At 29.9% G+C, this 20225-nt stretch overlaps 1 protein-coding gene across 2 annotated transcripts; it reads left to right on the top strand.

Annotated features, from left to right (window-relative positions):
• Positions 1 to 1404: 1404 nt before the first annotated feature.
• LOC135953373 (NEDD4-binding protein 2) lies at positions 1405 to 20204 on the top strand. 2 transcript variants are annotated; one of them, XM_065503254.1, is made up of 6 exons: positions 1405 to 1528; positions 1586 to 1813; positions 1899 to 2509; positions 17308 to 19047; positions 19103 to 19641; positions 19713 to 20204. In XM_065503254.1, exons 2-6 carry the CDS (start codon positions 1693 to 1695, stop codon positions 19783 to 19785), a joined length of 3084 nt encoding a protein of 1027 aa, XP_065359326.1. In that variant the 5' UTR covers positions 1405 to 1528; positions 1586 to 1692; the 3' UTR covers positions 19786 to 20204. The 2 variants fall into 2 exon arrangements, with proteins under 2 accessions (XP_065359326.1, XP_065359324.1); XM_065503252.1 differs by having other exon boundaries at positions 1415 to 1813.
• Positions 20205 to 20225: the final 21 nt, after the last annotated feature.

Below are 20225 nucleotides of genomic sequence, written 5' to 3' on the forward strand. Positions count from 1 at the left end.
AAAACAAATTTTGTATGGAAATTTCTTTATTATAAAAAGGGAACAAATCCCGGCCTTTGGTCGGGCGAATAGACTTTAAACTCTAGGGTGTATCGAACACCGGCTTAGCTAAAATTTATCTAAAATCGGAAAACGGCTGCACCGATATAGTAAATTTTTTTACGCGTTCATAGTAATCAAATTTAAGTTTTTACTGAAAGATAAATTGACCACAACCACTTTTTTCGATTTATCTAAAATAGCAGAACGAAAAATTGTCCACGCCCACTTATCGAATATATGTCAACAAAGGCAGTGAAATGGCTGCTATTCGAGTTAGTGCGGAGAATTCCAACGATGTTACTAAATTTCAAATGGGCCGCTATGTTAGCAGTAGCGAAGCAATTTGCCGCATTTTTTCATTTGCCATTCATGAAAGATATCCAACTGTTGTTCTTACATCTGGAAACTTGTGAAAGAGTGTACTTTACTGAGGAGAATGTATTACAACGAGTCTACAACATTGACCAGTTTTTTTGAAATGTACTGGAATTTTTTTTGGAAATTCGGAAAGCTTTTATTGGAAATTTGTCTTTCGATTTTAGGCAGATTCGAATAGTCTTCGATAACAATGAGTATTGATGATTTCATATTTCGATTGGAGCATCTAAAAACTAACTATAACATACCCGATAGAGATGTTGTTAGATAATGTAGAGTACTTGGACTAGTAAAAATGCAGAAGAGCTATTTATTGACAAACATATCTATTTTACACTGCAGCCACACGATCAAGTTTTTCTTGATAGTCTTTTACATATACTGTCTGTCAAAATTTATAAAAATTGAAAGCGGTGACGTAGGCAGCACGCAACTTGAAAACAATTTTAGTACAAATTGGACATAAAAATGTAATCAGCTGTTTTCTTGAATGAAAAATTGAACACCAACTTGAATGTGAAATTGAATGCAAGTTCGTTTCAATTCTTAAAAGTGTGAGTGTATTAAAACTTGAAAGGCAAAACTTGATCGTGTAACCCCCAAGTTAAATGAATTTTGTTTTTTATTTGTTGCTATTGTGCTCTTTTACTACATTACCAGGCAAAGTATTTTACATTGTGAATACCGCTAATGTATTTTTTTATTGTATCAGATATATGATTTGCTTTGTTTTTGTTTGACAAAAAGGAGAATGAAGTAAGTGTTTTATTTTCATATAAATAATTGTATCTATACATTTCTATGGGATAAATTTTTCGTGTACAAATAAATTCTAAAATACATTTAAAATGGATTTTAATTTTCATGTTTTTAAGTTTTTATTTAGTGAAAGAGTTAATTTATTTAAATGTGTGCATCACAAATAAATATGGCAACATTTAATGTTATGAAGTCTGGTACACAGCTGATGAGATCTGGTAACTGCATTTGTTATACGTAGAACGAAAACAACTACTATTGTATAAATAATAATCTTTAATTTTTGTTTTGTAATCAGTTCCCCATTAATATTAAAAGCGTAACTTAAGGATCTACCAAAGATGATTAAGTATATGTAAAAATTATCAAGTAAAGTCTAAATAATATTTGAAATAAATTTATCAAGAACAACAAAAAGTACAAAGGGAAACATTTTCCATAAAGGGGCGCCAAAAAGTAAGACGTAGAAGAAGAGATATTTTTATTTACTTTTTTATCAGGAAACCAATTAAAATGTATGCAAAATATGAGGAGAATCCGGAACAAGGTCGTACATTGCGACAGCTGAAAGATATGTTTCCTTCAACTCCACATTGGCGATTGCGAGAGGTATGCAAAATAAAAAATTGGAACTGTAAGTAAGAAGCATTATATTTAAAATACCAAACAACGGAATGAACTATAGCTCTATACTTTTTCTTTCTGGTATCATTGTTTAGTGAATTCATGTATTGACCTGTTGATGAATATCGAATTCAGTAATGTGTCTTGTGATCTGCAGCACATGAAAGTAAATAAAAAAGAAGTTGGAAAAGGCAATCTCAACAAGGACGAAGATCGTGTTGCGTATTTGATTAAGAAGGGTTATCGTGTCATGGTACTAATGCGTGGCCCACCAGGTGTTGGTAAATCTTATTTGGCACGATCTCTTGTCGATAATTGTGTAGATCTACAGAATAACGGCTATAATATAGGTGATTTTGTATGCAGTTCAGACGATTACTTCTACAATGCTAAAGGTGTTTACAAATACAATTCCGCTTTTATATCTGAAGCACATGAATTTAACCATCAGCGAGTAAGAGACAAAACTAAATCTGGATTAAGTCCTATTATTGTGGATAATACGAACTTACAACTGTGGGAGATGTTACCTTACGTTAAACTTGCTGTACAAAATAATTATTTAATTGAGCTAATGGAACCGAAAACACCTTGGCGCAATTCCACAAGAACACTGGCCCAAAAAAATAAACACGGTGTGCCGCAAAACCGTATACAACAAATGATGGAAAAATATGAGAAAGGCAGTGTTGATTCATTAACAAGGGTAATGTGAAACAGTATTTATTAATCTTTTTATTTAATTTTATACCTATGTTTAGCAATTGATATTGTGCCATCGATTTTTCGATAGCTTTGGGCGTGAGGAAAAAAGTTCCACTACGACATTTAACAAAAATCATTTTCGAGGCGCGGAAATTTAAATTTTTTGACGTTTTCTCAACTTTTATTTTTAAGGTTTTTAGTAGGTAATAAAAAAAATCTGCTGATTTAATTTTTTATATAGGGATGATCCATGTGAAAGCGGACAGCAGTCGGATTTATCATCTCAGATTTTAATGAAATTTACCACATACATAATATATCCAATATGTTTCTCATATCAGTGACTTTTTCAATGGATGTAAAAATATCGCGATTTGAAAATTGGAAAATTTTTTTAAATTGTCTAAAATTATATACACATTACCAGCAAAATGTTTGACTCAATTTTAAAGCCAAAGATATCGCCCTTAAAATGAATATTCGTGTAAAAAAATGTCCATGGAGACTCGATTAGTTCAGGAGTTATAAAGAAAAACGTTATTAAAAGTACGTTTTTTCATATAAATTCATATAAAAATTTAAGCACCTGTGTTTTACCATATACATAAATTGAAATTGATTCAATTGTGTTCTGTTTTCTATTTGCTTAAATTTGTATATGAATTTATATGAAAAAACGTACTTATAATAACGTTTTTCTTTCTAACTCCTCAACTGATCGAATCTCCATCGAAATTATTTTGCACGAATATAGTAAAGAGTTCTTTTTGAACTTTTAACACCGCGATCTTTGACATTTTTTTCAATTGAAATATATACTCTGAAAATTGACCTTTAACCTTTTGGAAGTAAACAATTTTATTCAAACTATTTTAAGGACAATATCTATGGCTTTAAAATGGAATCAAAAATTATGTTGGACTTTGAGTATTTTCAATATTGTGGGCAATTATGTGTATATAATTTTAGACAATTTTAAAAAAATTTTCAATTTTCAAATTGCGATATTTTTTAAATGGAAAGGGTTTCCGATGGAAATGTCATTGAGATGATGAACCTTTTGGATCCGTAATATGTGTGGTAAATTTCATTAAAATCGAAGATGACGAAGATGGATTCTCCCTATAGCAGTTTTTCCAAAAAATATTTTTCTTGACGTTTTGGACAGTTTTTGTCGAACATTTTTTCGCCGATTTCAAATTTTTTAAATATATCCTATCCAATGTAAAATTGTACGCTTAAATCGATGGCGATATATTTTTTTTCGATTTTTTAATCTTTTTTTTGTTATTTTTGAGTCTCCAAACCAATTTTTATGTATTTTCTCCCTATCAAATAGCTCATTTGTAAAGAAATTCGCACGTTGGTGAGTCGTTTTGAAATAAGAAACCCGAAATAAATAAAATTCTCTTACTAAATTCTAAATCTCTTACGAAATTTCATCCTCAATAATTCCAATGCAAAAATGTTTCATTATAAGAGAAACAAAAAATATACTAAATCTAAGTCCAACAGAATTAAATTTGAACCAGCCATAAAAAATCCTTTGTTAATCTACAAAATTTACGTAGAAAAAATTAACCCCCATATGCATAAACAATTTTTAAATTTATTAAAGGTTTATAAAACAAAATTTCCATACAAAATTTGATTTATAAACCTTTGATAAATTTAAGTAAAATTTTAGTTCGTTCTAAGGACATTTGTATGAAACAAAGCTGTGAAAGAATGAATTCAATTGAGAATTAATTCACTATTTTTAATTCAGCTTGAACTTTTTGAATGTATCATTCAAATTATATAATTCGGCTTTAATTATTAGAATTTTCCATTCGTTAAAACCATTCACGGTAAATAATTCCTTAGCTTCATTCATAAGGCTGTACATTGAATAGAATTAATTCAAAACAGAATTCATTTTTATAAGGAATGAATTCACTTGAATGATCATTCTATTTTTTTTAATTCCTTCTATTACAAATTGAATGGTTGTAAAAAGTTTTAATTCAATTTGTAATAGTTTAATATTAAAATCAATATACATTCGGCAAACACGAAATATATGTATATACACTTTTCTAAATTGAATATTTAAATTTTTCTAATTAGAGACAAAATCATAAAATATTCATAATAAAAATTTAGACCCATTTGTTAGGATATACACATCTGCTCAAAATAATAGATACACCAAAATTTATTTTTTAAAAACGAAAAAAAATAATGGTATATTGTAAAATTATAAAAAAAATTCAGTCGATTTTTATTTATAGTTAAAAGGAGAGTAAAAAACAAAAACAAAATATTTCATAATTAATAACAAATATTATAAAGTAAATTATATTTATATTTGTATCTATTATATTATAATAGATACATTTTTAAAAATTCTTATTAAACAAAAGCTAATAAATTTTATCTTAAAAAAATTAGTTTATTATTAAAGTAAAGCTAGTATCCAGTATATCCACCTTTGTTTTGTAAAACTTTCTCCACTCTTCTGGGCATACTGGATATCAAGTTCTGACACTTCTCCAATGGAATCTCGTACCATATTTTTTGCGTTTTCTCCCATAAATCGTCTTTATTTTTGAAAACTTCCTTCGAAAGCCTTATCTTTAATTCACTCCACAAGTTTTCTATTGGGTTTAAATCAGGGGATTGGCTGGGCCAGCTTAAAACAGGTACGTTATTCTCCAAGAACCAGTTTTTAACTAATCTTGAACTATGTTTTGGGTCGTTGTCCTGCTGGAATGTCCATATTAATGGCATATTTTCCGATGCATATGGAAGCATTACGTTTTCCAATATGTCTCTATACCCACTAGCATTCATGGTATCTTCTATTCGGAATATCGGACCAACACCATTCCATGAAAAGCAACCCCAAACCATTATGTTTCCCCCGCCATGTTTTACCGTCTTTTTTGTAAATTTAACGTGGAATTCTTTTCCTTTTGGTCGGCGTACATTTCTTTGGCAGTCGTTTCCAAACAAATTTATTTTTGTTTCGTCGCTCCATAAAATATTTCTCCATTTTTTTTCGCCTTCACACCCGGACCATTGTAAGTGCTCTTTAGCAAATTCTAATCTTGTCTTGATATTTTTTTGGCGCATTAGTGGCACTTTTCTGGCAATTCTTCCCGGCAATTTAGCTTGTAAAAGACGACGACGAACTGTTTGTGGACTGATTTCGTTACATAGCTCCGCAGAAATATCTTTCGATGATATGAAAGAGTCTTTTTTAACCATAAGGACGATCCGCCTATCTGTTTCTGGACTGGTTTTCTTTGGTCTACCGCGAGTTTCTCTTTTTTGTTTTTTAGATAAAGCATTTTGGACAAAATGTAAAGATCTTCCTATGCTCTTTGCTATTTCCCGTAATGATTTTCCTTGATTTCTCATCGTTTGAACAATTTTTTTCTCATCTTCGGAACAATGATGATTTCGTCCCATTTTCTTCAAAAGAGTCCTATTTTTTATAAAATTGTTGTAAAATTTAAATTATACTTACTGTTTCACGTAAATAGGAGCAAAAAATTGCACAAAAAAAAAATTGTATATAAACAAATTACAAATTACTGATGTGTATCTATTTTTATGAGCAAATAATTTTTTGTAATTCAAATAAATTCGTTTTTAAAAATCAACATGAAAGCAAATAGTTGCCAGATTTTTGACTGACATGACATTGCCAGATAGAAATTTTAATAATATGATGTATTCTTAACGCTTGCGAGGAAATTTTCAATGTTACCGCCATTTAAATTTTTTCCAATTAGGTGTATCTATTATTTTGAGCAGATGTGTATATGGGGCATTTCATGTCAAGTGAACCAACTTTTGAAATCGATGTCTTCCGATCGGGATGAAATTTGCACCAAGGTTAGCTCTATTGGATAGTAACTCAGACACAATTTTTCAACAACATCGGTCGAGAACTCTCTGAGTTATAGGGGGTAAAATTTTGACAATTTGGTCAAACAGGGGTTTTTTCTTATCCATGTAACTTATTACCTATTGTTCTTAGCAAAATGTGTCCCAAATAGTTTAGATAGCTATTTATGTAATCTTTCGAAAAAAAAAATTAAAAAAATTTAATAAAATATTTTTAATATTTTTTTTCCGAAATCAAAAACTTTTTTGACTTTTTTTTAAAACACGTCCTTTTTTTTTTTTTTTTTTTTTTCTTAAAATAAAGTTTAGATATTTTCCTTGAACACCTACTTGGTCGCTTAGTGGGATGCGAGTGGGATATCTATCAAAATAAATATTTTGTAACTCAAAACATAAAATTTTTGACTTTTTTTGCAAAATCAAAAACTTTGTTGACTTTTTTTTTTCAAAATGGACCCTTTTTTAATTTTTTTTTTTAGGTCAAACAAAAGCTTAGATATTATCCTTGAAGACCCTTTTGGTCGCTTAGTGGGATGCGAGTGGGATATCTATCAAAATAAATATTTTTTAACTCAAGACTTACAATTTTTGACTTTTTTTTTTGCAAATACGATTTTTTTTCCAAATGGGCCCTTTTTTTAAAATTTTTTTTATAGTCAAAAGAAAGCTTAGGTCCATTCCTTTAAGATATTTTTAGTCCCTTAGTGGGATGCGAGCGGGATATCTATCAAAATAAATATTTTGTAACGCAAGACATACAATTTTTTAATTTTTTTTTGCAAAATCAAAATTTTTTTCCAATATGGGCCCTTTTTTAATTTTTTTTTTGCTCAAAAGAAAGCCTAGGTCCATTCCTTTAAGATATTTTTAGTCCCTTAGTGGGATGCGAGTGGGATATCTATCAAAATAAATATTTTGTAACAATTTTTTAATTTTTTTTTGCAAAATCGAAATTTTTTTTCCAATATGGGACTTATTTTTAAAAATTTTTTTTTGCTCAAAAGAAAGCTTAGGTCTTTTCCTTTAAGACCTATTTTGTCACTTAGGAAGATGTGAGTAGGATATCTATTAAAATAAAAATGTTGTAACTCAAGACATTCAATTATTGACTTTTTTTGCAAATTCGATTTTTTTTTCAAAATGGGCCCTTTTTTAAATATTTTTTTTTAGTCAAAAGAAAGCTTAGGTCCATTCCTTTAAGATATTTTATGTCCCTTAGTGGGATACGAGTGGGATATCTATCAAAATAAATATTTTGTAACTCAAGATATACAATTTTTGATTTTTTGGCAAAATCAAAAACTTTTTTGACTTTTTTTTAAAATGGGCCCTTTTTGTAATTTTTTTTTTTGCTATAAAGAAAGCTTAGGCCTATTCCTTTAAGATGGTTTTGATCGCTTAGTGGGATGCGAGTGGGATATATATCAAAATAAATGTTTTGTAACTCAAGACATACAATTTTTGTGTTAAAACATTTATTTTGATAGATATCCCACTCGCGTCCCACTAAGGGACTAAAAATATCTTAAAGGAATGGACCTAGGCTTTCTTTTGAGCAAAAAAAAAAATTAAAAAAGGGCCCATATTGGAAAAAAATTTTGATTTTGCAAAAAAAAATTAAAAAATTGTATGTCTTGCGTTACAAAATATTTATTTTGATAGATATCCCGCTCGCATCCCACTAAGGGACTAAAAATATCTTAAAGGAATGGACCTAAGCTTTCTTTTGACTATAAAAAAAATTTTAAAAAAAGGGCCCATTTGGAAAAAAAATCGTATTTGCAAAAAAAAAAGTCAAAAATTGTAAGTCTTGAGTTAAAAAATATTTATTTTGATAGATATCCCACTCGCATCCCACTAAGCGACCAAAAGGGTCTTCAAGGATAATATCTAAGCTTTTGTTTGACCTAAAAAAAAAAATTAAAAAAGGGTCCATTTTGAAAAAAAAAAGTCAACAAAGTTTTTGATTTTGCAAAAAAAGTCAAAAATTTTATGTTTTGAGTTACAAAATATTTATTTTGATAGATATCCCACTCGCATCCCACTAAGCGACCAAGTAGGTGTTCAAGGAAAATATCTAAACTTTATTTTAAGAAAAAAAAAAAAAAAAAGGACGTGTTTTAAAAAAAAGTCAAAAAAGTTTTTGATTTCGGAAAAAAAATATTAAAAATATTTTATTAAATTTTTTTAATTTTTTTTTTCGAAAGATTACATAAATAGCTATCTAAACTATTTGGGACACATTTTGCTAAGAACAATAGGTAATAAGTTACATGGATAAGAAAAAACCCCTGTTTGACCAAATTGTCAAAATTTTACCCCCTATAACTCAGAGAGTTCTCGACCGATGTTGTTGAAAAATTGTGTCTGAGTTACTATCCAATAGAGCTAACCTTGGTGCAAATTTCATCCCGATCGGAAGACATCGATTTCAAAAGTTGGTTCACTTGACATGAAATGCCCCATATATTAACATATTTATTTGTCATAATATCATATTATCTTATCATTTGTAAACTTTTACTAATTTAAGTTGGTACGGTGCAATTCTATTTATTTCATTATAATAACAAAACTGCCAAGAAAAAAATTAAATAAAAAATATGATTCAATAATTTCTATTTAAATAAAAAAATTAAAAAAAATGAGCGAATGTGATTTTTCCTCCGACGACTCAATTGTTAACAGGGAAAGTGAAAATGATAAAAAATATAAGGCATTAATTCATTTACTTTAGTTTTTGTTTAATCCAAAACCCCCTTAACATACATACATATGTATATAATTATTTTTTAGTTTTATGTTCTTCTTAAAATAGTTGTTTATAAACTGGACCAATTAAATAAATATTGATTAGCCTTTTAACTGAACTAACAAAAACTTAACAAAATATGTTTGAATTAAAAATCAAAATGTTCATTCAATCTGTTATAAATAGAATGGTTAAAAAATTATTTAATTCAATATGTAATAGATTGAATTTGAAAAAAAAAATTTATCATTCATAGTGAATTTAACATTGATAAGAATTCATTCAGAAGGAATTTATCATTCCATAGGAATTAATTCACCTAGGAATTGATTCAACAACATCAAAAGCTTTAAGAATTGATTATACGAATTATATCTTACAGAATGCCTTAAAATATAGTTCAATATCTAAAATAGAATTAGAGAATGAATTCTTTTACAGCTTTGGTATGAAACTTAGTACATGTCATAAGTTATTACAATATTGTTTATTTGTATAGCATATAATTTCCTACATTAACTTTAAATTCATTTTTACAAAGCATTACCCATTTTTGAGATTCATTACGATAATCTCGCATTCCAATCAATTTATACTCTCTGCGTCGCATTATTTTATCTTCTTTTTGTGATCCATATTAGGATGATACTCTTAGATATCCATTTGTTAAAATAAAAGGCATAAAATTGGATTTTATTGAAATTCTGGGATAGTCACTTTACTAAGTTGATAAGATGTTCGTGCCTTAACTTCTTACAAAATTTACAATGATAGAAATCCTAATTTTACAATCAGAAAACATTTTTAGATATTAGAAACAAGTTAATAATATTTTATTATTTAAAATAAATATAGTTATTATAATTTGATATTTATTAAAAGAAGAACATATAAACCGCTTTTACAGAGGTGTAATAATGAGTTAACTTTACAATAGATCTTTAGAAGAGAATAAAAAAACCTGCGATTTCTCCATCAAACCTAAAAAACTATGCGGAGAGTTATATTTCATTTCATTTATCACAATTCAGTTATATAAAGCCATAATAATGGTAAAAAAACCAATATTACATAGTAAAACAATAATACCTGAGAATAACATATAAATAAATAACAGAGTTACTTAAAATCTATATATGTGGGATTTCATGTCAAGTGAACCAACTTTTGAAATCGATGTCTTCATCTATCTATCTATATATCTATATTTATATCTATATATATAAAATACAAAAAATGTTTCTACCTATGCCCCGTTATAGACTCTAAGACCATCCAACCGATTAGCTCCAAACTGGTATCATTGGAAAGGAAATTTTCTGAATATGGTTTTAGACACCTATACTAATACTACATTAGGTCCATTCAGTGCTTTCGTAAAGAAGATATTCGAATTTTCTCATACAAACATTTTTCATCTATATATATAAAAATGGATGTATGTTCCAAATGAACTCAAAAACGGCTGGACCTATTTTAATACATTATACCGCTAATGCCATATATTTCATAAAAATGGATGTGTGTATGTATGTTCCGTATGGAGTCTAGAATGGCTGGACCGATTTTGATAAAATTTTTGGGTAAGTGTATAGTCAGATTTTTAGTTTTCGGTCTGTGATAAACTATAAAATACAAATCGATTGACACAGTAATCAACGAAGAACAAGTCGTCAATTGTCCTACTTAATTTTTGAATTCATTGGAGCCAGCCGAAATGCCACCACATGTATTAACATTGAAGGTTGGATTACCGACTTTTTCCGACACTGAAACAGATGTTTTCTAAAGGCCAGCAACGCGGACCGGGTTTAGCTAGTAATAAATAAAAGTTTGGAACGTGTTTTGCAACAAATTTTCGAAACAAACGAGTTTTGCTTCAATCCATCGAACAAGTTATACATCACACTATAGCCCACCAGGAAATTGTATCATTCTACTTTTCTATATTTTTATATTTATTTTAAATTACACGGTGCTACGATGGAAAAAAAACTTGGAAAACGGCCTAGCGTGGGTTATAGGTCTTGCTGAGTACACTACAAATTGTCTCTAAAAATTTCAGAAACACCCTCAAATTCAGAAGTTATTCTGAAAAAACCGTTTTCAGTGATGTTCGTCGACTTATCGACCTGTAGCTTAGTAAGTTTTTGTCCTGATTACGCTTTAAAATGACGTGCATTTTTTGATACATTTTTAAGTTATAAGTATTGTTTTTGTTAAGAATATCTAAAACAAAATTTAACAACTTTTTTGATTTTAGTCGCTTTTCATTGCTTATTTTGATTTATACCCACCATAGATGGGGGTAGTAGTGCACTAATTTTGCAGTTTGCACTAATACTTAGTGATAGTGTAAAATTAGTGCAATCAGTTTGTTCATATTTAGTGCTGAGTTGAAAATTAGCAGCCTCGCTAAGCATTAGTGATAGTGAGTTAAAAAATTTTGCACTCAAAATTAAATTAGTTGATTTAAAACAAGTAAGAGTACTACATTCGGCCGTGCCGAATCTTAAATACCCTCCACCTTAATATGATGGTATAACAACTGAAATAATATAACAATTGTTAGAAAGACTAGTTTACGCAGAAGATATTTTATTACAAATGTACAAAAAACTGTATTTAATTCAGCAATTTATAATTTAAATTCCAATTAGAACGTATGAAATTTAACAATTTATATGGGGCATTTCACGTCAAGTGAACCAACTTTTGAAATCGATGTCTTCCGATCGCGATGAAATTTGCACCAATGTTAGTTCTATTGGATAGTAATTCGGACACCATTTTTCAACAAGATCGGTCAAGAACTCTCTGAGTTATATATATATATATTTGACATTTTGGCCAAACAGGTGTTTTTTTTATCCATATAACTTATTACCTATTGTTCTTAGCAAAATGTGTCCCAAATAGTTTAGATAGCACCCCTCCAGTGGCTATTATCGGTCAGTTGTTGTGGTTTTTATTTTTAAGGTTTTAGAAACACTTACACACAAATATGAAAAAAATCAATTTAAAAACATTTGTCTTGAGTTACAAAACATTTATTTCGATAGATATCCCACTCGCATCCCACTAAGCGACCAAAAAGGTTTTAAAGGAAAAGACCTAAGCTTTCTTTTGAGAAAAAAAAATTAATAAAAAAAGAGTCCATTTTGGAAAAAAAAGTCAAAAAGGTTTTTGATTTTTCAAAAAAAAGTAAAAAATTGTATGTCTTGAGTTACAAAACATTTTTTTATAGATATCCCACTCGCATCCCACTAAGCGAAAAAAAGGGTGTTAAAGGAAAACACATAAGCTTTCTTCTGAGCAAAAAAAAAAATTAAAAAATGGGTCCATTTTTTTAAAAAAAGTCAACAAAGTTTTTGATTTTGCAAAAAAATTCAAAAATTTTAAATCTTGAGTTACAAAATATTTTTTTTGATAGATATCCCACTCGCATCCCACTACGCGACCATATAGGTCGCTTAGGAAAAGACCTAAGCTTTCTTAAAAAAAAATAAAAAAAAAAATGAAAAAAAAGTCAAAAATATTTTTGATTTAAAAAAAAAATAAAAAATATTTTATTAAATTTTTTTAATTTTTTTTTTTTCGAAAGATTGCATAAATAGCTATCTAAACTATTTGGGACACATTTTGCTAAGAACAATAGGTAATAAGTTATATGGATAAAAAAAACACCTGTTTGGCCAAAATGTCAAATTTTGACCTCCTATAACTCAGAGAGTTCTTGACCGATCTTGTTGAAAAATGGTGTCCGAATTACTATCCAATAGAACTAACATTGGTGCAAATTTCATCGCGATCGGAAGACATCGATTTCAAAAGTTGGTTCACTTGACGTGAAATGACCCATATATATATATAATAATTAGTTAATACGTTTGGATCAACATTTTTCGCTGTTAAACTCAAGTGAAGAAACAGAGTATAAAAAAGGGTATGCAAATATATTTGGTCAAATTTAAAAATATTTGGTTGTGGGACTTATGTGGGAGCTATGACTTATTATGACTCGATTGTCATAAAATATTTTTACGTGATTTTTATATATTTGTATGAGAGCTGTGGCCAATTAGGACCAATATTCACAAAATTCAGTACTATGATTTTTGAATACAAATTACTGATCTGTGTACTATTTTGGTTTAATATATGGATGCTATGACCTATTATGGTCCTAAGTATGTAAGGGCTATTTTTGTAGAACTTCAAGAGTGGACCTTATATGGGAGCTATGCCGAATTATGGACCGATATTCACAAAATCCAGAAGTATGATTACTGGATACAAATTACTGATCTGTGCATAATTTCATTTTGATATCGATAGTTTTTAATATTTTTTAAGGTTAATATCTTTTTTCGGAAATGGGCCTTATAGGGGAGCTATGACCAATTATTAGCCAATCTGCATAAAATTTGGTACAATGATATCTATATATATGAGTATTATTTTTGTCGAATTTTAGCATGGTAAAGGTATTTATGAGAGATTTATGAGTACTTAATTGATTTTTTGAAGTGGACCTTATATGGGAGCTATGGTCAAATATGGACCGATATTCACAAAATCTTGTAGTATGATTTCAAAATATAAATTACGGATCTGTGTGAAATTTTGTTTTGATATTGATATTTTTTAGATATTTATGTAGGTTATTGTGTTTTTCGGAAGTGGACCTTATATAGGAGCTATAACCAATTATCGGCCGATCTTCATAGAATTAGGTACAACGATTTCGGTATATATGGGGATTATTTATGTCGAATTTCAAGTTGATAGCGACATTTATGCTTATTTAAGAGATTTTCGGAAGTGTACTTTATATGGGGGCTATGGTCGAATATGGGCCGATCCACGAAAAATTTTGTAATATAATTTTTTTTACCACGAAACTTATTCTTGCTGAATTTTCTATGGATAGTGCTATTCTGTAGGCATTTATAGACCATAGGACCATATTTCGGGAAGAAATTTGTATGGGGGCTAGGAGAAATCATTGACCGATTCTTATAATTTTCACCAGAGTTACTTCTTTTATCACAAAAGTAACGAGTGCTAAATTTTATGATATTAGCTGCAATATATTTACAAAAAATGTCCAAAAATATGTGAAAATTATCAATTTTTTTTTGAGGTTGTCCCACATTTTAATTCATAACTTTGGTTCCACTGTACCGATTTCGCTGATTTTCAATACCAAACTGCTTAGGACAATAATAAACATTTTTCTTGCCACTCTACTAAGTTTGTTTGCGTATTTTGGACGTGAGCGTGTTTTACACAGACGGACAGACAGGCGGACATGGCTCAATCGACTTAGAATTTCATAAGGATCAATAATATATATACTTTGTTGGGTCTCAGATGAATATTTCTCAATGTTACACACGGAATGACAAACTTATATATACCCTCATTCACCACTTATGGTGGTGGAGGGTATAAAAATGCAATCATCAGTTTATTGCAACTTTTTTGTATGCACTAATTTGATTGCAACTTCAAATTGTGCACTAAATTTTTAAGTTCAAAATGTTTTAAGTTTATTCCTGTACACTAATTTAAAACTTAAGACTAATATTTCATTATAAATAACAATAAATAATTAAAATTTTTATTTTTCGAATTTGGATTCATCAATTTTATGACTACTCATTTTTGAAAATTTAGTGATAGTATGTTTAATGCAGCCTTTTTTTGGTTGCAGGTTAAAATTTTGCACTAATTAATTGTAGTGCAGAGTTTTGCACTAAATCTTCGTTTAGTGATAGTTAAAAAATTATCACTATCACTATTTTTTTTAGTGCTAGTTAAGAAATAAGCATTATCACTAAAGCTGATAAAAAATAGTGCAAACTAAATTTTTTGCAATTTTAGTGAGTGATAGTGCAATGCTGATTTCAATCAACATTTAGTGCACTACCCCCAACTATGATACCCACATATATAGAAAATTTAGTTCTTAACAAAACATGGTTTTAATTATTCAAATCGGGTGAAAATTCTAAAAGTTATTCAACTTTTAATTAACACCATTTTTAGTATTTTCTCCCCCAGCGCATATAAATAAAAATAAACAAAAAACTGTAGGAAAAAAATATTTGCAAATATAAACCGATTTTAACAAGTAATATCTCATTTTTTCCCTTATAAAGTTGTCTTTAAAACACTGTGCATAAAAGAATAGGATTTCATAAAAAAAAATTAAATTAACTATTGTTGAATATGAAAATTACGAAGAAAATAAAAAATAAAGCGAAACTTTTTATAAAAACTTACGCAATTTTTTTTGATATACATTTTGTGCATACATTTTATGAAAGCTTAATTCTTTGTCTATCCATAATTGTTTATAATTTTGAAATCGGTCTAAAAATGTGTGAGTTAGAGGTACTAAAAGTACTACAACCTACCCTAAAACAGTTTTTCCAAAATATCTCAAAATTTTGAGGGTGTTTCAAAATCTTTGAAAACGGTTTTAGTATGTCCTCACCTAGGCCTGCAACCCCCATTAAGTCGCTTTTCAAGTTCTGACAAAAAGTGTCATTTTGTAGCAGAGTGTTATTAAAGTTATGGTAACAGTAGTAAAACAGTAGTTAAAGTACATTTTTAAAAGTTTTAGAAAAGAAATATAGCTATGAATTTTTAAACTGACCTGAAAATTTCATTAAAATCGGTCCAGCGGTTTTTTATATATATAGATGACATTAGCGGTATAATGTTAATATTTTATTTTGCCACAGCCCTCCGCCCACAGACCGAAAATCAAAAATCTGACTTTAGAGTGTTACCCGCTAGGCTATTCTGAAGATTCCATGAAATTTTCATTAAAATAGGTCCAGCCGTTTTTGAGTTCATTTGGAACATACATCCATTTTTATATATATAGATGAAAAATTTTTGTATGAGAAAATTTGAATATCTTCTTTACGAAAGCACCGAATGGACCTAATGTAGTATTAGTATAGGTGTCTAAAACCATATTCAGAAAATGTCCTTTCCAATGATACCAGTTTGGAGCTAATCGGTTGGATGGTCTTAGAGTCTATAACGGGCATAGGTAGAAACAGTTTTTGTATTTTATATATATAGATAGATTAATTTCCTCCATATCATTATTATCCATATCATACCATAAAATTGCAGGTCATTCAACAATGACTTCTCCTATTTGTACCAAGTGGTTTGATAAAAGGGTTTCAAAATTTTTTTTTCTTTTCATTTTTTAATGTCCACACTGATGGAAAGTAGTTCTGGGCCAATTTAATTAATTGTCTTTACTTGCTTTCAGAATGGTTTAGTGCAAAGTTGGTTCTATAATTAGTCCCCCCACGCAGAGTTAACAGTTCTTTCTGGGATTTGTCTATTATCATTTTCTTTGAAGTTCTGAATTGAAAACAAAGCTAACCTGGTGACAGAAGATACTGCAGTTTTCCAATCATATATAGGAATCAGTAGAATACCGATTTTTTTTTCAGTAATGAGTAAAATTTACTGAATACTGATTTTTTTTCAGTAATCAGTAAAAATTTACTGGTAATGAAAATTATATTTCATTACCAGTAAGCATTTACTGATTACTGAAACGCTTACTGCAGTAAGAAATTAATGCAGTATTCCCATGTATGATAGGAACCTCGCCCAGTAGGAAAAGATCTGTAATTAAAATCTTGACAATTAAGAAATTAGCATACTTCAAATATAATGATTAAAACATTGAACCAGCGAGTTTTGCTACGGAATATGTAATGAGAGAGTTTTGAAACTGACTGATGAATGGAACCAACAAGTTTTGCTGCTAACTGCTATTTTAAGTAATGTAAAAATATAGAAAAGAACAAAAAAATATAGAACAATACAATTTCTATATTGCTTACTATAAAGCTCCAAAAGGACTGCCAGAATCAATGGTTATCTCCATTTTTTTTAATTTTTGTAACGAGCGAGTTTTGCATCTACCTACTCATGTGTATCTCTATAATTATTAAGTTTCAGAAAAAACCCTAAAGGTATTTACAAAAAACATAAATGTTCACAATTCGTCGATGAAGCAGAGATTTTAATTTAGCCTTTATTTTATATTTTATAAAATTATAAGTAATGATTTAATAGAGTTTTAATTTTAACATATTTTGCAGATGTTGAAAAATACAAAATATACCAAGACTCTACCTCAGATGCGTTCACTACCGCCCCTCAAAACAGCTCCTATAAATGGTCAAATGGTGGAAGCTACTAATGATAAAGTTACCAAAGAAGAGTCTTTAGGAAATGAGCAGTCACAAGTGTGGAATGCCATCGCAACAAATGAACCTAAAGAACAACGTACAAAATTTAAATCCAAGAGGTCACCGTCCAAATCATTTGAACAACAACATTCTCCATTGCTATCAACAACACGTGATGTTTACAGTCTTTTGGAACAAAAAACAACGTATGTTTGGAAGCCGTTTGAATCAGAATCTGCTGACTTTTGGGGCATTAAACCACCGCAACAACAACCGCAGCAGTTTTCGCAATTAAATGACTCTGCCAAAAGTACGTGTAGTGAAAAATCTTTATTGGATTTGCTTAGGGAGGATTCTGGGGTTGCGACAAATGAATTAGAAACCTTACCACAAAGTGATAATGATAGTTCGAAAGGCTTAAGTGTTTTTGAACGACACAGCATTAATTGTCCGAATGAAAATACTGTCTTTATTTCACTGCGTCAAATTTATCCAAACAAAAAAGTGTCTGGGTTATGGGATTTATTTGTTAAATGTAATGGCGATGTAGATTGGGCAGTAGATATTTTACTTAAAGAAGATGAATTGGAAAGAATTCGAGGTGATGACAATATCAACTATCAAACTGAAGATGACGAGTTCTTCGAATGTTTGTGCAATAATGCCAATAGAGAAAGTATGCCTACAAACATTACTAGAGATAACATTGATAATAACGCAACGTCTGATGAAAACACAAAGACCCTGTTAAATCTAGCAGACGCTAAGCCCCAACGTCAAAGGTCGCGGTTCTCTCGTTCTAATCAGCGTACAAATCCAGCACTCTTAGAGGTAAAAGAAAATATTGAAAATTGCTTCGTTTTGGGAGATGATCAATATTCGCGACATCTACTAAAGATACGAAACAATCGTAGTGGAGCAAACGACATAACTGGCTCCTCAAATGTTACAACGGAAGGTTATGAAATCAAAGAAAACGCATGTATGAAGGATAAAGATGGTGATGATAATGTCGAAAATGATGATGATGATGAAGAAGAGGACGACAATGAAAGTGATGACTTTAATGAGGATATGTTGGAAATGTCGTTAGGGGAACAACTAATTGAGCAACTAGCTGAGACTTTCAGAAATGAATCTTCCCTCGAAGAACAAGTCTCTACTACTTTACCGGCAAATTTAAAGGTTTTTATGCCTCGTTCCTTGGCAAAACAATTGTATATGTTATGGGTGGAATCAGCGTATAATCACATGGAGGAGGAACGCCAAAAGTTGGTACGAGAAGATGAAGATTTTGCTCGACTCTTAAAGAATCCGAAATATTCAGAGTTTAAGCAGTCTCCTAGTAATCTACGTGAAATATTGGACATGGAGTACGCATGGAAAATATACAATCAAGATCAAGAAGAACAGCAAGATATTGACATGGAGAAAATGCATTTACCAAATGATTTGGCGGCGCATCTGACACAAATGAAATTATGTGAATCATTTCCTGACATTCCTCGCGAAACTCTACTTGATATACTGGCAACGAATGGTAATGATTACAATGCAACTGTAACCGTCCTACAAAGCACCATGCAAACAGACGATGCCTGTACCACACAAGAACTTCTAATGGATTGTGCTCGTAGAGAACAAGAGCTGGTATGTATTCATTATAAATTTATGCATGTATCCCAATAAATGTGTTTTATATTAGGTCAACCTACAAGTTCAAAACCAAATGGATCAACGTCAAGAGAGAGTATCTAATAACTGGGACGACAGTGATCGAAAATCATCTTTACCGCGGGATGAAGCCAAACGTTTGGCTTTACGTGAATTCGAAGAAAGTCGAAATCTGGCTGCACATCACTGTCAATTGAAAGCTGAATGCTACCAAAAGGCTAAGGAAGCCATACAGAGTGGTAACAGTGGCGCTGCCATTTATTATTCCCAAATTGCTAATTTACACAAAAAGAAAATCGACATGTACAATCACCGTGCGGCCAATTGCATCATGGACGCTCATAAATACACCCAAAACAATCCAGACCTATTGGATCTCCACTATTTACATTTGATAGAAGCCTTGGGATGTTTAGATTTATTTTTAGATCGACACATTACTGGACTGCGTGTAGCATCGCGAAACTACAAACATGTGTTTATTATCACCGGACGTGGTAAGCACAGTGCCGGGGGTGTGTCTACAATTAAAAATAAAGTTAAAGCAAGGTTAAAAGAACGTTGCCTCAGGTACGTTTCGATTATTACCAAACTCGTTAAAGTATTACTTATTTTTTCATTTATTTCTCATTAAATTCCAGATGGAGTGAAGTTAATCCTGGTCTTTTGAAAGTGAAATTATTTTCTGGTTCGCGTCATTCCAAGAATATTTGATTAAACCAGGTATATGCTTCTGTAATTTAGGTACACCAGCATATACCTGAACGCCGTTTACATTTTTATAATGCCTATGGGTTTGAGTTTTCCCCCTTATACATGTTGTTGTGTATTTATGGGATTCTCTAAACAGAATTGCGTTTAGATTTCCATTAACAATGATATTTTACCATTTTATTATTGTTTACAATATTTTACCTGTTTTAGTTTCATAAATTATTTTTACATATATTTTTTTACGCTTTGCAATATTTATTTGGGTATACATACGTATGTAAGTATGTATTTACATATTAGATGAATACTTACATATATATATTTTAAATATTAGGTATACACATTCACAGAAAAGACAAATACATATTCTATTTTGAAATAAATATTTTGTAAAAAATGTAACATTATATTTTAAACTATTTGCTGAGTTTTATTATATG

This window comes from Calliphora vicina, chromosome 3 (assembly GCF_958450345.1).
Source record: "Calliphora vicina chromosome 3, idCalVici1.1, whole genome shotgun sequence".
Lineage (NCBI taxonomy): Eukaryota > Metazoa > Arthropoda > Insecta > Diptera > Calliphoridae > Calliphora > Calliphora vicina.

Excerpts from the sequence above, each read along its gene's own strand:
- LOC135953373 (XM_065503254.1), top strand. The coding sequence starts at position 1,693 with ATGTATGCAAAATATGAGGAGAATCCGGAACAAGGTCGTACATTGCGA. Across the intron at positions 19,048-19,102 it reads CTCGTAGAGAACAAGAGCTG|GTCAACCTACAAGTTCAAAA; the intron begins GTATGTATTCAT and ends GTTTTATATTAG. Across the intron at positions 19,642-19,712 it reads TTAAAAGAACGTTGCCTCAG|ATGGAGTGAAGTTAATCCTG; the intron begins GTACGTTTCGAT and ends ATTAAATTCCAG.